The 16,386-nt window shown below is 48.3% G+C and overlaps 1 protein-coding gene across 2 annotated transcripts in view; it reads right to left on the bottom strand.

Annotated features, from left to right (window-relative positions):
* The window catches only part of LOC144500592 (integrin beta-3-like), a 106,710-nt gene that overhangs the window by 6,301 nt on the left and 84,023 nt on the right, over positions 1-16,386 (bottom strand). For both annotated transcript variants that reach the window (XM_078223756.1, XM_078223757.1), the window contains exons 11-14: positions 9,080-9,299; positions 4,919-5,019; positions 3,293-3,412; positions 1,017-1,183 (exon numbers count right to left, since the gene is read on the bottom strand). In XM_078223756.1, the coding sequence (XP_078079882.1) occupies positions 1,017-1,183; positions 3,293-3,412; positions 4,919-5,019; positions 9,080-9,299 (608 nt within the window). The remainder of the gene's footprint in view (positions 1-1,016; positions 1,184-3,292; positions 3,413-4,918; positions 5,020-9,079; positions 9,300-16,386) is intronic.

Raw genomic sequence — 16,386 nt, forward strand, 5'->3', positions numbered from 1 at the left:
GGTGGGGGAGTTCAGAACTAGGGGTCATATTTGAGGTGCACTGTGGAGATTCTATGGATTCTATAAGGGGTAAAACTTTTAGAACTGAGCTGAGGAGAAATTTCTTCACCCAGAGGGTGGTGAATGTGTGGAATTCACTACCACAGAATGTAGTTGAGGCCAAAATATTTGATTTCAAGAAGAATTTAGATATAACTCTTGGGGCTAAAGGGACCAAAGAATCTGGGGGAAGGGGGGATCAGGATATTGAATTTAATGATCAGCCGCGTCTATAATGAAACAGGTCCACAGATCCTGAAAAGTGGCAGCACAGGTGCATAGGTGGTGAAGAAAGCATATGGCCTGCTAGCTTTCATCGGACGGCATTGAGTATAAAGATTGGCAAATTATGTTTCAGTTATATAAAACATTGGTTCGGCCTAATTTGGAATACTGTGTCCAATTCTGGTCACCACATTACCAGAAGGACGTGGAGGCTTTGGAGATAGTACAGAAAAGGTTTACCAGGATGTTGCCTGGTATGGAAGGTATCAGCTATGAGGAGAGACTGAATAAAATGGAATTGTTCTCCCTGGAAAGATGTGCGCTGAGGGGCGACCTGATAGGAGTTTATTTAAATTTTGAGGGTTATAGATATGGTGAACAGTTGGGAGCTTTTTCCCAGGGCAGAAATGACAATTACAGAGGGGCACAAGTTCAAGGTAAGGGGAGAAAGGTTCAATAGAGATATGTTTTTACACAAAGGGTGGTGGGGCCTAGAATGCACTGGCAAGTGAGGTGGGTTGAGGCAGAGGCATTTATCTGGATAGACACATGAACAGATGGGAAATAGAGGGATACAGGCGGTTGGTGTAGATAGGACAACATGATCGGCGCAGGCTTGGTGGGCCGAAGAGCCTGTTCCTGTGCTGTACTGTTCTTTGTTCTTCTTTGGCGCAGGCTCAAAGGGCCGCATGGCCTACTCCTGCTTCTAGTTTCTATGCCTAAGCTCTCGGTAAATGCGAACTCTTCCTTACCGTGTCCCACTTTGCCCTGGCTCGTTCTGCCTCAAACTTTGCAAACTCTCGCTTGTCGTGGAGTGTGACCAGTAGTTTCCAAATAAGCAGGGCCACCAGGCCAAGGAGTAAGATGGCCCCCATCAAACACAGGACAATGAGCAGGATGTCTGGCGGAGGCTGGCACTCTGCAGGAACAACGAGAAAAAAAAAGATGTATTAAATTGCATGCACGCCCATGTCCAGAGAGTAACCGATATGGTTGGTGAGCAGAAGGTACACATTGCTACAGGGTTGGTTGCACCATGTGAGACAAGGGCTGGACCTCTCCAATTTGTTTGGCACTCAGCCAAATCACAGTTCACTGCAGCGGGACTGGAGAATCCCAGCCTCGGATGAGGTCGGAGAATCCTGGCCATCGTTCAAACCAGAGCAGGAATGGGATCCTTAATATTCCTGGTTGCCAAGTCTTTAGGAAAAATAGAGAAGGAAAAGGAGGACAGAATGTAACTGGATTAATATAGGATCTTGATGTAGTTCAAAGCAGGAAGGATTTTCGAGTTGATACTAAGACCAAATCCTGAGTTAATGAATGGAGGGGAAGCTGTCACATTGTTCATTGAAGAGCCTCAAAGATTGAGGAGGCGGTCGATGAACAAATTTGCTGGAAGTGTCACCATTTCTGAGGCTAGCTTTATAATTCCAGAATTTATTATATAACAATGCCCTGTGCATCATTGCTTCCAACACCAGGCCCATGGGCAGGGCCTTGCAGTTTCCCATGTAAAACCTGGCTGATAATGTGTGTCGCTTCGCTCCAAGTTCCCAATCAGTAAGTGGGCTGACCCTCTGAATTTATCCTCATAGTCCTATCACTAATTTTGCTGTCTCCCCTCCTCTCTTGTGAGTCACAGGAAATAATTTCCTGTTCACAAAACAAATAAATTAATAGGCCTGAGATGACCTAAGAGACATTCACTGGCCTGGATTTTGTGTTCGTGGAATCATAGAATCCCTACAGTGCAGAAGAAGGCCATTCGGCCCATTGAGCCTGCACTGACTACAACCCCACCCAGCCCCTATCCCCATAACCCCATGTATTTATCCTGCTGATCCCCCTAATTTACCCATCTTCGGACACTAAGGGGCAATTTAGCATGGCCAATCAACCTAACCCGCACATCTTTGCACTGTGGGAGGAAACCGGAGCACCCGGATGAAACCCACGCAAACACATGGAGAAAGTGCAAACTCCACACAGACAGTGACCCGAGGCCAGAATTGAACCCGGGTCCCTGGGGCTGTGAGGCAGCAGTGCGACCACTGTGCCACCTTGCGCCCATGTTGTTACGTCTGAGTAAATTGGACAGCAACTTCCAGAGTTTGCAAATGATGAATTCCATGTGTAAATCAGAAATTTGCTGTCTGATTTATCCAGCCCCCTCCTTCGCTACTTTGCTCCATCTGTGTCCTGCTGATAGACTCATCATTAGATCCAATGCATCCATACCTACACTCTGAACAGGCTGCTGCACTGCGAAACAATCACATTTTAACACTTGTGATATATCTTAATTACTACTGAACAACATCCCTGGCGCTGAAAATGTAATAGATGGAATCTCATTCACTCAGCATTCAATTATAGAATCATTGGTCAGTACAGCACAGGAGGCCTTATCCCTTTGAAACAACATGACAGTTAGATTCTCTCTTGTTGGAGTTTGGACATTGCCTGGCACTTGTCTGGGGCCAATATTACTCCCCTTACTTAACCTTCTCTGCTGTGAGATTATGTTTCTATAATACTCCCCGTTTGTTTTTATTGCCAGCAGAACTGATGAAATACAATTGGGGGAGGCGATGGCTTAGTGGTATTATCGCTAGATTATTAATCCAAAAACTCAGCTAATGTTCTGGGGACCCGAGTTCGAATCCTGCCACGTGTAACTGGTGGAATTTGAATTCAATTAAAATATCTGGAATGAAGAATCTACTGATGATCAGGAAATCAGTCGATTGTCAGAAAAACCCATCTGGTTCACTAATGTCCTTTAGGAAAGGAAATCTGCGTCCTTACCTGGTCTAGTCTACATGTGACTCCAGAGCCACAGCAATGTGGTTGATCTCAACTGCCTTCTGAAATGGCCTAGCAAGCCATGCATTTTTAGGGCAACTAGGGATGGGCAATAAATACTGGACAGCCAGTGACGCCCATGTCCAACGAATAAATAAAAAAATTTAAACCAACCCATAGAACAAAGGGATCAATTCAACAGGCAGAATAACTGTCAAACCTGGATCTTTAACAACCGTCAGGACGGATTTTCCATTTGACTCTTCATGATAACGGAATCGCACTGTGCAGCCATTCTCATCTTTATAGGTACAGATGACGCCATCAGTAATTTCTGTGTCTACAGTGAAAGAGAGAGAGAGAGGCAGGCACATCAATCAGAGAATGTGACTCCAAATTCAATGGAAAGGCACCAAAACAGGCCACCAATTCCTCATTGTTCACTGCAACAGGACATTCCACTCCCTAAAATCGATCCCTAAATACCAACGTCTGAAATGTGTCCTGTGAGCTGCAGCGTTATCACTCTCTGCTAGAAACTTAGACTTTAAGCAATGATTACCAAATTAATACTTAACATTTGCATCAAGTCGTGTTGCCGCTTTATAGAACCTTAGTTAGGCCGCACTTGGAATATAGTGTTTAATTCTGGTCGCCATACTACCAGAAGGATGAGGAGGCTTTGGAGAGGGTACAGAAAAGATTTACCAGGATGTTGCCTGGCATGGAGGGCATTAGCTATGAGGAGAGGTTGGAGAAACTTGGTTTGTTCTCACTGGAACGATGGAGGTTGAAGGGCGACCTGACAGAATCTACAAGATTATGAGGGGCATGGACAGAGTGGATAGTCAGAAGCTTTTTCCCAGGGTGGAAGAGTCAATTACTAGGAGACATAAGTTTAAGGTGTGAGGGGCAAGGTTTAAAGGAGATGTATGAGGCACATTTTTTACACAGAGGGTGGTGGGTGCCTGGAACTCGCTGCCGGGGGAGGCAGTGGAAGCAGATATGATAGTGACTTTTAAGGGGCATCTGGACAAATACATGAATAGGATGGGAATAGAGGGATATGGTGTCTGGAAGGGTAGGGGGTTTTAGTTAAGTCGGGCAGCATGGTCGGTGCAGGCTTGGAGGGCCAAAGGGCCTGTTCCTGTGCTGTAATTTTCTTTGTTCTTTGTTCAAATTCACTTTTTGAATGGAAAATAAATGCAATGGAAGTAACGTAGAGGGATTGATACAAGAAGAATTATTTACAGACTGCACTATACTTGTTGAATATAATGCACTGAATCCATGGATTTAATGTTTGTATCTATTGAATGTGAAGTAATGTGGCTGTGGAATATCATGTAAAACACCCACTGACTGTAATGTGTTGCATCCGTTTGAATGTGGTGTCTTCTACTCATTGGCTGGAATCATGCGTTCTGGAGTTTGCATTTGGTGGCGGGGGTGGAAATGGGAATGATTTCCGCTGGGGGGGGCGGTGGAAGGTGTTGCAGGGTGGCTGACCACACGATCTCACGTTGCTGAGCTAATTAAATACGCATCCATGAGAAGCTCGCTGATTCTCATGATGGGGGAAGGCAGGATGCCGCCGACCCCACTATTATAGCGACCCGAAGGTCCCGATGTCAATTTTAAAGGGCAGCCAGACAGACTGGACTACCCTTCCAGCTTTCCCCAGCCGCTGCTCCACCTTTCCCCGGCTAACCCTTCCTGGCTCATCCTCCACACCACCTGCCCTGCCACCTGCCGCTCTCCGGCATGGACTGGCATCGATGGACACTGATTAAACAGTCGGATTAAACTGGCAGGACTAACCTGACATGTCATTTTGTAAACTCACCCAGTTTCTCCACCATTCGAATCTCATCGGTGCACAATTTTTCGCATGTGCCATTCTTCATCAGCTCCCCAGTGCTGAACACCTTACACTTGACACAGTCGCTGTGAGGGGAAAAGGGAGGAGAGAGATCGAACAAAAGCAGAGACTTTACACTTCTGTGCAACCCAGCTCATTAACATTGCAACAAATTGTTCCCTGCGCCTGGTGTTATATATCACTGAACTGGTAGATTGCGATGCTCGAGCAAAGCTCTGAGATTCTAGGGTCAAATCTCACCAAGGTCAATGGTTAAATTTGAATTCTGAAATAAACTTTTTCCTGGCCCTTGCTGCCTCGGGCCTGGATTGTGATCCTAGCAGCAACAGATCCTCCCATCTTGAAGGGACGGGACTGGGGGCATTCTGGCCAAGTTTGCCGATGATACAAAGATAGGTGGAGGGGCAGGTAGTATTGAGGAGGTGGGGAGGCTGCAGAAAGATTTAGACAGTTTAGGAGAGTGGTCCAAGAAGTGGCTGATGAAATTCAACGTGGGCAAGTGCGAGGTTGTGCACTTTGGAAAAAAGAATAGAGGCATGGACTATTTTCTAAACGGTGACAAAATTCATAATGCTAAAGTGCAAAGGGACTTGGGAGTCCTAGTCCAGGATTCTCTAAAGGTAAACTTGCAGGTTGAGTCCGTAATTAAGAAAGCAAATGTAATGTTGTCATTTATCTCAAGAGGCTTGGAATACAAAAGCAGGGATGTACTTCTGAGGCTTTATAAAGCACTGGTTAGGCCCCATTTGGAGTACTGTGAGCAATTTTGGGCCCCACACCTCAGGAAGGACATACTGGCACTGGAGCGGGTCCAGCGGAGATTCACACGGATGATCCCAGGAATGGTAGGCCTGACATACGATGAACGTCTGAGGATCGTGGGATTATATTCATTGGAGTTTAGGAGGTTGAGGGGAGATCTGATAGAAACTTACAAGATAATGAACGGCTTAGATAGGATGGACGTAGGGAAGTTGTTTCCATTAGCAGGGGAGACTAGGACGCGGGGGCACAGCCTTAGAATAAAAGGGAGTCACTTTAGAACAGAGATGAGGAGAAATTTCTTCAGCCAGAGAGTGGTAGGTCTGTGGAATTCATTGCCACAGAGGGCTGTGGAGGCCGAGACGTTGAGCGTCTTCAAGACAGAAATTGATAAATTCTTGATTTCTCGAGGAATTAAGGGCTATGGGGAGAGAGCGGGTAAATGGAGTTGAAATCAACCATGATTGAATGGTGGAGTGGACTCGATGGGCCGAATGGCCTTACTTCCGCTCCTATGTCTTATGGTCTTATGGTCTTATGGACATGACAAAAGATCTGATCTTCTGCTAAGCTGTTGCATCTGCGTACACCTGGAAAATCTGTTGTCGAGTTGATTAGGGTTCCTCTGTATTTTTTAATTCAATGTGTCTGGTGTGAGAAAAACTTGCACTCCTATAGGTCTTTAGCCTTTTCAGGTCATCACAGGCAATCATCCTTCCTCCTCATGATATCTACCCGCCCTGTCAAGGTGAGGCCATTTCCCCCAATTGAAGTTTGAGTGCTGTTGTAAGGTAAGAAATAAGACAACCAATTTGGCAAGGTCCCCACAAACACTGATGCAATGGGGAGGTAGTTACCAAGTGATATTGTTGCTGGATCCAGAGACCCAGTGTAACTGTCTGAGGACCCGGGTTCGAATCCCACCATGGCCAATTGTGAAATTTGAATTCACCTAAAAATCTGAAATTAAAAGTCTACTGATGACCATGAAACCATTGCTGATTGTCGGAAAAACACATCTGGTTTATTAATGTCCTTTAGGGGAGGAAATCAGCCGTCCTTACTTGGTCTGGCCTACATGTGACTCCAGACCCACAGCTATGTGGTTGCCTCTTAAATGGCCAACAGGTGAAGGGGAATTAGGGACAGGCAATAAATGTTGGCCCAGCCAGTAACACCCACACCCCATAGATGAATATAAAAGAAAAATGACCAGATACATTTCCAGAGCTACTGATTGAGCCCCCGCCCACTCTGCTCTTCCAAATAGTGCCATACGGTCTTCTACATCCATCTGAAAAGGCAGACAGGGTTCGTTAAACTTTCATCTGAAAGGCAGCACCCCCCTGACAGGACAGCACCCCCCTGACGGGGCAGCACCCCCCTGACAGGACAACATCCCTCCGACAGGAAAGCACCCCCCTGACAGGACAGCACCCTCCTGACAGGGCAGCACCCCCCTGACAGGGCAGCACCCGCCCGACGGGGCAGCACCCCCCCGACAGGACAACATCCCTCCGACAGGTCAGCACCCCCCTGACAGGACAACATCCCTTCGACAGGACAGCACCCCCCTGACAGGAAAGCACCCCCCTGACAGGACAGCACCCTCCTGACAGGGCAGCACCCCCCGACAGGGCAGCACCCTCCTGACAGGGCAGCACCCGCCTGACGGGGCAGCACCCCCCTGACGGGGCAGCATCCCCCTGACGGGGCAGCGCTCCCCTGACGGGGCAGCACCTGCCTGACGGGGCAGCACCCGGCTGACGGGGCAGCACCCCTCTGACGGGGCAGCACCCGCCTGAAGGGGAAGCACCCCCCTGACGGGGCAGCACCCCCCTGACGGGGCAGCACCCGCCCGATGGGGCAGCACCCGCCCGACGGGGCAGCACCCCCCTGACGGGGCAGCACCCCCCTGACAGGGCAGCACCCCCCTGATGGGGCAGCATCCCCCTGACGGGGCAGCGCTCCCCTGATGGGGCAGCACCTGCCTGACGGGGCAGCACCCCCCTGACGGGGCAGCACCCCCCTGATGGGGCAGCACCCCCCTGATGGGGCAGCATCCCCCTGACGGGGCAGCACCCCCCTGACGGGGCAGCACCCCCCTGATGGGGCAGCACCCCCCTGAAGGGGCAGCACCCCTCTGAAGGGGCAGCACCCCTCTGAAGGGGCAGCACCCCTCTGACGGGGCTGCACCCCTCTGATGGGGCTGCACACCCCCTGACGGGGCTGCACCCCCCCTGACGGGGCTGCACCCCCCCTGACGGGACAGCACCCCCCCTGACAGGGCAGCACACCCCCCTGCCAGGGCAGCACACCCCCCTGCCAGGGCAGCACACCCCCCTGCCAGGACAGCACACCCCCCTACCAGGACAGCACACCCCCCTGCCAGGACAGCACACCCCCCTGCCAGGACAGCACACCCCCCTGCCAGGACAGCACACCCCCCTGCCAGGACAGCACACCCCCCTGCCGGGACAGCACACCCCCCTGCCGGGACAGCATTTCCCTGCCAGGACAGGACCCCCCTGCCAGGACAGGACCCCCCTGCCAGGACAGGACCCCCTGCCAGGACAGCACTGGAACGGCACCCAAGATTTTGTACTCAAATCTCTGACCTTCTAACTTTGAGGGGAAAGTTATCACTGAACCACACTAACGCAAGGCTATGGACAACAGCATCATCCTTCCTCCTCATGGTATCTACCCGCCCCCGTCAAGGTGAGGCCATTTCCCCCAATTGCCCCCTTCAAAATCCCGGACCAATTTCTGGGATTGTCCCATGTCGAAAGATTAAATAGATGAGGCCTTTGTTCTCTGGAGTTAAGAATGAGAGGTGATCTCATTCAAACATAAGGCATTCTTACAGACCTCGACAGGGTATATGCAGTTAGAATGTTTCCATTGGCTACAGGGTCCGGGATCTGGGGAAACAGTTTCAGAATAAAGGAGGTCCTTTAGGACTGAGATGAGGAAGAATTTCTTCACTCAGAGGATGGTGAATTTGGAATTCTTTGCCCAGCAGGAGGTGGAGACTCAGTCATTGAGTACCATCAAAACTGAGATCAATATATTTCTACATATGAAAAATATCAAGGGATACAGTACAGGAAAATGGGCTTGAAAGTAGAAGATAAGCTCTGATCTCATTGAATGGCAGAACAGGTTTGATGGGCTGAATGGCCGACTCCTGCTATTTGTTATGGTCTTAAAAAGAACACCCAAGTGTCACCCTTGGTCCAGTCTGCGATTGGATTGTTTAGTGTTAAATCTACAGCTACCAGGCTGACCAAGGCTGCCTCTCGCTGTGCGGGTGGATTGGGGGGGGAGGTGGTGAGCGGGGAGAGTGTGCTGTGGACTCACCTCTTGGAGGAGCAGGCATCAGGGCAGGTGGGGCATTTCTCACAGTGGTCTCCGTATGCCCCATCTTGGCAAATGCATTTCCCACACACGCAGCTGCCCCTCCTGCTGCAGATGGATCCGGCAGCAGTAATGCAGCTGTCTGTCTTGGTGGTGCAGTTGCAGTAACTGTTGGTCCAAGTCGAGAAGCAGCGACATTCCCCGCACTCGCACTTACCATTCCCTGTGGAGATGCAAATGGTGGTTAGACTCAGAGTGGCAAACGGTGCAGATGTACTGGAGTTGCATTTTCAAATGGCATCCCATTAGGTGTCACACAAAAAGTTACTACAGAAGATAACAGCTCATGGAGTTGGAACTGATACATTAGCATGCACAGGAAGTAAAGCACAGGAATGCTTGGGGCACTTTCAAGTTGGCATGCTGAGACTGGTAGACTGGCGCAAGGATCAAGGATCGGACTTTTGCATAGTTCCTGTCCTGGCCGCTGCGGTTCCTGTGGCATGCAGGATGGGAAAGTGTCGCCCATAGAATCCCTACAGTGCAGAAGGAGGCTATTCGGCCTATTGAGTCTGCACTAACTCTCAGATAGAGGATCCCACCCAGGCTTTTTCCCATGATCCCACGTATTTACCCCACTAATCAACCGAACCTGCACATCTAAGGGGCAATTTAGCATGGCCAGCCCACCTAACCTGTACATCTTTGGATTATGGGAGGAAATCGGAGCACCCGGAGGAAACCTATATTTATTTACAATGACTTCCAAATGCTCTGAGCAGTTCGCTGTTTTTGTATAGGAACACCAAGTTAGCAAGCAATCATTTAGGGTGACACAGTGGTCAGTACTGTTGCCTCAAAGCTCCAAGGACCCGGGTTTGATTCCAGCCTTGGTTAACTGTCTGTGCGGAGTTTGCACATTCTCCCCATGTCTGTGTGGGTTTCCTCCGGGTGCTCCAATTTCCTCCCATAATCCAAAGATGTACAGGTTAGGTGGGCTGGCCATGCTAAATTGCCCCTTAGATGTGCAGGTTAGGTTGATTAGTGGGGTAAATACGTGGGATCATGGGAAAAAGCCTGGGTGGGACCCTCTATCAGAAAGTTAGTGCAGACTCAATAGGCCGAATGGCCTCCTTCTGCACTGTAGGGATTCTATGGGCGACACTTTCCCATCCTGCATGCCACAGGAACTGCAGCGGTCAGGACAGGAACGAGGCAAAAGTCCGTTGACATCAGGCGGGACTTTCCAGCTTTTGGGCGAATGCGGAAGGAAACTCCTGCCTTATGATTCTATTATAAGATGAATGACATGTTGACTTTGTTGGAAGGGCAGTCGAGTACAAGAATAAGAAAGTCTTGCTACAATTGTACCTGGCTTTGGTGGGGCCTCCTCTAGTGTACTGTGTGCATTTTGAGCCACCATATTTAAGGAAGGATATATTGCATTGGAGGCAGCACAGTGATGGTTCATTGGACTGGTTCCTGGGATGAGAGTATTGTTCTATGCTGAGAGACTGAGTAAATGCAGTCTATACTCTAGAGTTTAGAAGAATGAGAGGCAATCTTCCAAAGGGGCTTGACAGCGTGGACACTGAGAGGTTGTTTCTCCTGGCTGAATAAGTTAGAACATGGAGGCACAGCCTCAGGATAAGAGGTTGATAATTTATGATTGAGATGAGGAGAAATTTCCCCTGCTCCTTTTTTGCATGTTCTTCACTCAAAGGGTGGTTAATTTTTGGAAATCTCTACTCCAGAGAATTGTGGGTGCTCCAACACTGAATATATTTCAAGTTGAGATGGATATTTGATGTCTCAGGGAATTATGGGATATGGGGAATGGGTGGGGAAATGGAGGTGAAGCCCGAGATAAGCCATGCCCGCATTGAATGGAGGAGCAGGCTCGATGGGCTGAGTGGCCTATGCCTGCTCCTATTCCTTGTGGTTTCATGCTCTTATTGCCTGCACTCTGAATGTTACTATTACCTCGCCCACTGTACCCCCTCCCCCACTGCCGCCCTACCAACATTCTTTCACCAATATAACGGACATGTCAGAGAAAAGACATTAAACAGACATGGGGCAGAATTTTATGCTCTCCCCAAGGCATGTTCCGAGGTAGGTGGGGGGGGGGGGGGGGGGGGGGGGGGTTGAATTGAATGGGTGGGATTTCCCCCAGAATCAAAAACCAAGGCCCAGTTTCACCATTGGGCAGTAGGGCCTCAGGTGGGAAACCTGTCCTTTCATCTATTAAGGGTCTCAAGTGGTCATTTAAGGGCCTTAAGGGTTTTAGACTGCCCAACCTTAATTTTTAGGCTGGCAGGTGCAGGTAGAGTGGGAAATAGAGAAAACAAAAATTCTCCATCTTGGGCAGGAGCATCTTATTTTCTGAAATAAATCTATTTAAGAAAAAAGAAAGAATAAAAGACAAAATGTTTGAGCAATAATTAGCAGCCATGCCTCACTACTCTGTGGTGTGGAGATGCCGGTGTTGGATTGGGGTGGGCACAGTCAGAAGTCTCACAACACCAGGTTAAAGCCCAACAGGTTTATTTGGAATCACGAGCTTTCGGAGCGCTGCCCCTTCATCACTACACTGTGAGAATTCTGCTCTAATGCACAAGGTTACGCGTTGAGATAGCTAGAGACAACCCTGAGATCAGTCTATACCCTTCCCAATCTAGGAATGTGGTGTGATTAGGGAAGAGAATGTTTAAACATTGCTTCGCTTGGGTGTTCCTAACTCTGGTCTGACATCAGGCTATCATTAGTTTCTCTGGTTTGGGAGTATGTCGCCATAGGGAGGAAGTGCACACTCAATAATGGGCAAATCAAAACCCTATCAGGTAAACACTGAGGTGGTTTCACCCTGTCAAAACACCAGGGCTGACTAAAAAATTAAAAGAAAATTCAGTGTTAATTGCCACCTCTGACCCATGACCCTTTCCCCTCTACTCACTTCTCTAAAGCTCTTGTCCTATCTTTGCTCACCCACTTCTGATGGGAATCTCTACCCTGAAGATTAATCTGTTTTCTCTCTCTCTCTCTCTCATTGCGGATTCTCTTCCAGCACAGTTGCTGTGATTTCTCCACAATATTCTAGTTCAGATTCCTCGAGCTGAACTTCTGATTGTTCCCAAATGGCCTCTCCAGTGCGCTGCCCAATCACAGATACCCATCAATTAGATGGACATTCTTGGCCAGTGAACTTGCAGTTTCTTGCCGTGTGCGGTGGGTCTCCTGAACAATACTCCATGTTCATTAACTCAGCCCTTTTGTACTGCTTAGAAGTGCAGGCTCTTGATGGGGACCAGACTGGGTATGAATCCCTTAAGTTTAGAAAGTTTCAGGGGCTGGTTACTATTGGGTCAGCCAGTGTCCGTCAGGTGGTCTGGTGTAAAATACAAGTCACCGGCACACACGGCCATGGCTGAGGTCACATAGAAAACAGGCCAGAAGCCTCATCCCCACCACTCGCATAATATCAAGCTACCAGACCAGCTCACACAAGCACAGCATGAGGCATAAGCTTTATGTTTCTGTTGATTTTGTTGAATTAATATCGATGAAAGATAAATATTAGTTTCTCGGATAAAATCTGGTAACTTTATAACATGTATTAGAATGTTTCAAATAGGCCTGTTCTCTTGTCGTATTGATGTTTATAATATGACTATTTCTATACTTACATTTCTGGCATCAATTAATAATTTACTCATATTTAACTTAAAAGTAATGCTCATAAATTGATTACATTAAGATACGGAAAAACCTCAGTGAAATATTCACAGTTTCCACAAGTGTTCATTAATTCGGTTGAGTGATTTCATAAGGCAAGAGAAAATGGGCATGGTCAGACCGGGTGGTCCTGGGTGGTCTTCTGAGAACTCCAGAAACAAACAACCAGTCGAATCAGTGGGTTTAAAACCATAAAATGATTCAATAAGTTGAGAAGCCATTTCCTCTTTTATCAGGGGACATAGGCGTCACTGACAAAGCGAGCATTTGTTGCTCATCCCTAATTATCCTTGAACTGAGTGGTTTGCTGGGCCATTTCAGAGGCAGTTAAGTGTTAACCACATTACTGTAGGTCGGGAGTCACATGTAGGCCAGACCAGGTAAGGATGGCAGATTTCCTTCCCTAAAAGACATAGTGAACCAGATGGGTTTTTACAACGATCAACGATAGTTGTCATGGTTACTATTACCGGGACGAGCTTTATATTCTAGATCAATTGATTGAATTTAAATTCCATTGGCTGCCGTGTTGGGATTTAAACCTATGTCCCCAGATTATTAGCCTGGGCCTCTGGGTTACTAGTCCAGTGACGATGCCACCATCTCTCTTCTCTATTGGCAGTGCAATGGGTCAAAACCTTAAGATTTGAGCTGGGTTATTCAGGGGGGAAATCAGGATTCACATCCTCACACAAAAAGTAATGGAAATTTGGAACTCTCCCCTAAAAAACTGAATCTTCAAAATGGACCATTTTTTTAAGTTCCAGGTATCAAAGGTGAGTTGAGGTATAGATCAACCACAATCTGTCTGGATGGTGGAACAGGCTCTTGCGGCTGAATGATCTTAGCTCCTCTTGCTGTGTTGGCACTGGGGGTCTGTGGGTGCTTGTACTGAAGTCTGGATTCCCAGCACAAGAGAGGTGAATGTACACCCGGCAAATCTTTTAAAGTTTATTTATCAGTGTCACAAGTAGGCTTACATTAACATTGCAATGAAGTTACTGTGAAAATCCCATAGTCGCCACACTTTGGTGCCTGTTCAGGTACACTGAGGGAGAAGTTAGCACTACCTAATACACCCAACCAACATCTCTTTCGAATTGTGGGAGGAAACTGGAGCATCCGGAGGAAACCCACGCAGACACGGGGAGAACATGCAAACTCCACACAGACAGTGACCCAAGCTGAGAATCGAACCCGGGTCCCTGGCACTGTGAGGCAGCAGTGCTAACCACTGTGCCACCGTGCTGCCCAGCAATCTGCAATCATTTATTTTTTTAAGAAACATTTTGCTCACTCTCACCTCAAAGAACAGGATGCCAAAGTAGAGCGACGAGTGAGTCAGGAACTGGGCTATTGGGTGGATTCTCAGGCCTCCCTGTCATGTTTCTCAGCGGCAGGAGGCAGTGTGCCTGTTGGCTGGCGGTGGGATCTTCTGATCCCGATGCTGTCAATGGGATTTCCCATTGATTCCAACCCAAGCTGCCTGGAATCCCGCGGATAGGGCACACTGTCAGCGGGACTGGAAGACTCCAGAATGAAGGCCGGAGAATTCCAGCTGTAATATTACCACGAGTCTCTGATTCGCACTCTTGGATGGAATTCTCCCGTGGCCCTGCCGGAAGGTTCCATGGCAGGCGCGGAGGGAAGAATTTGGCAGGAGTCTAAAAATCTGTTTTACGCTGGCGTGAATCACAAAGAACAAAGAACAATACAGCACAGGAACAGGCCCTTCGGCCCTCCAAGCCCGTGCCGCTCCCTGGTCCAAACTAGACCATTCTTTTGTATCCCTCCATTCCCACTCCGTTCATATGGCTGTCTAGATCAGTCTTAAATGTTCCCAGTGTGTCCGCCTCCACCACCTTGCCTGGCAGCGCATTCCAGGCCCCCACCACCCTCTGTGTAAAATATGTCCTTCTGATATCTGTGTTAAACCTCCCCTCCTTCACCTTGAACCTATGACCCCTCGTGAACGTCACCACCGACCTGGGGAAAAGCTTCCCACCGTTCACCCTATCTATGCCTTTCATAATTTTATACACCTCTATTAAGTCTCCCCTCATCCTCCGTCTTTCCAGGGAGAACAACCCCAGTTTACCCAATCTCTCCTCATAACTAAGCCCCTCCATACCAGGCAACATCCTGGTAAACCTCCTCTGTACTCTCTCCAAAACCTCCACGTCTTTCTGGTAGTGTGGCGACCAGAACTGGACGCAGTATTCCAAATGCGGCCGAACCAACGTTCTGTACATCTGCAACATCAGACCCCAACTTTTATACTCTATGCCCCGTCCTATAAAGGCAAGCATGCCATATGCCTTCTTCACCACCTTCTCCACCTGTGACGTCACCTTCAAGGATCTGTGGACTTGCACACCCAGGTCCCTCTGCATATCTACACCCTTTATGGTTCTGCCATTTATCGTATAGCTCCTCCCTAAATTATTTCTACCAAAATGCATCACTTCGCATTCAACAGGATTGAACTCCATCTGCCATTTCTTTGCCCAAATTTCTAGCCTATCTATATCCTTCTGTAGCCTCTGACAATGCTCCTCACTATCTGCAAGTCCTGCCAATTTTGTGTCGTCTGCAAACTTACTGATCACCCCAGTTGCACCTTCTTCCAGATCGTTTATATAAATTTCCCGTGGAATTATCCACTGATGCCGCCATGGTGGATTGGGAGACCCACTGGAGCCTGGCATGAAACTAATCTGCATCCCGCTGATGGGAAGCAGATGAAGGCCTGACTGGAATCTTCTCCCCGATTCTCCATGATGCCAGTGGGAAAACACGCCGGCCCGGAACACGCCTGGAACAACATGGTCTCCAGAAGTCAGGTCTCACGTGAGCAATGCCTGGGGCTGCCTCCGGAGTTCGGGATGGAGGTCGCCAGCGACTCTGGACCCTGGAACATTTCAGCAGTGGGTGGGGGGAACAGCTACAGGTGGATCTTCCCGATTCAGACTCATCGAGGAGCTCCATCTTCTAGTCTCAGAGTGTTCCTGGAGATCCATTTTGTTGCTTCAATGGTAGCTCAGTTTTGTTGAGCGCCTTTACGATATGGCACCCAGATACGATGGCATGGCTTGTGCCATCAGGCCCGTCCTGTCATGGAATATGGTGCTAAACCCACCCCTGGGTCCATCGTTAATAAGGTCGCGGCTGGAAGATATGGTATAGTTTCCTTCCTGCCTGTCTCCACAGAATTACTGGGAACTTAAGAAAACTATGAATAATCTGATAATAGAACAGAACAACTAATCGGAGACGGAGAAAAACATTATCAGCTGAGTAAAATAAATTCTAAAAATAGCTCTGGCGAAATTTTCTTCCTGGTGGATCTTTACATCTTAATGTTGACTGATCTTCTGAGAATGTTAGCTGGAACTGTCTCCAGCCCACACACACACAAACAATTAACAATTCTGGTTGTGACATTATGGAAATGGTTTCACTCAGTGCAACGGGGCGTAGCTTTTCATTTGGTCATGTCATCCCAACACTGAGGGGTGAACTCTGCGGGGTTTGTAACCTTTGCCTCAATGAATATTACATATCATTAATTGTCT

This window comes from Mustelus asterias, chromosome 11, assembly GCF_964213995.1.
Source record: "Mustelus asterias chromosome 11, sMusAst1.hap1.1, whole genome shotgun sequence".
Lineage (NCBI taxonomy): Eukaryota > Metazoa > Chordata > Chondrichthyes > Carcharhiniformes > Triakidae > Mustelus > Mustelus asterias.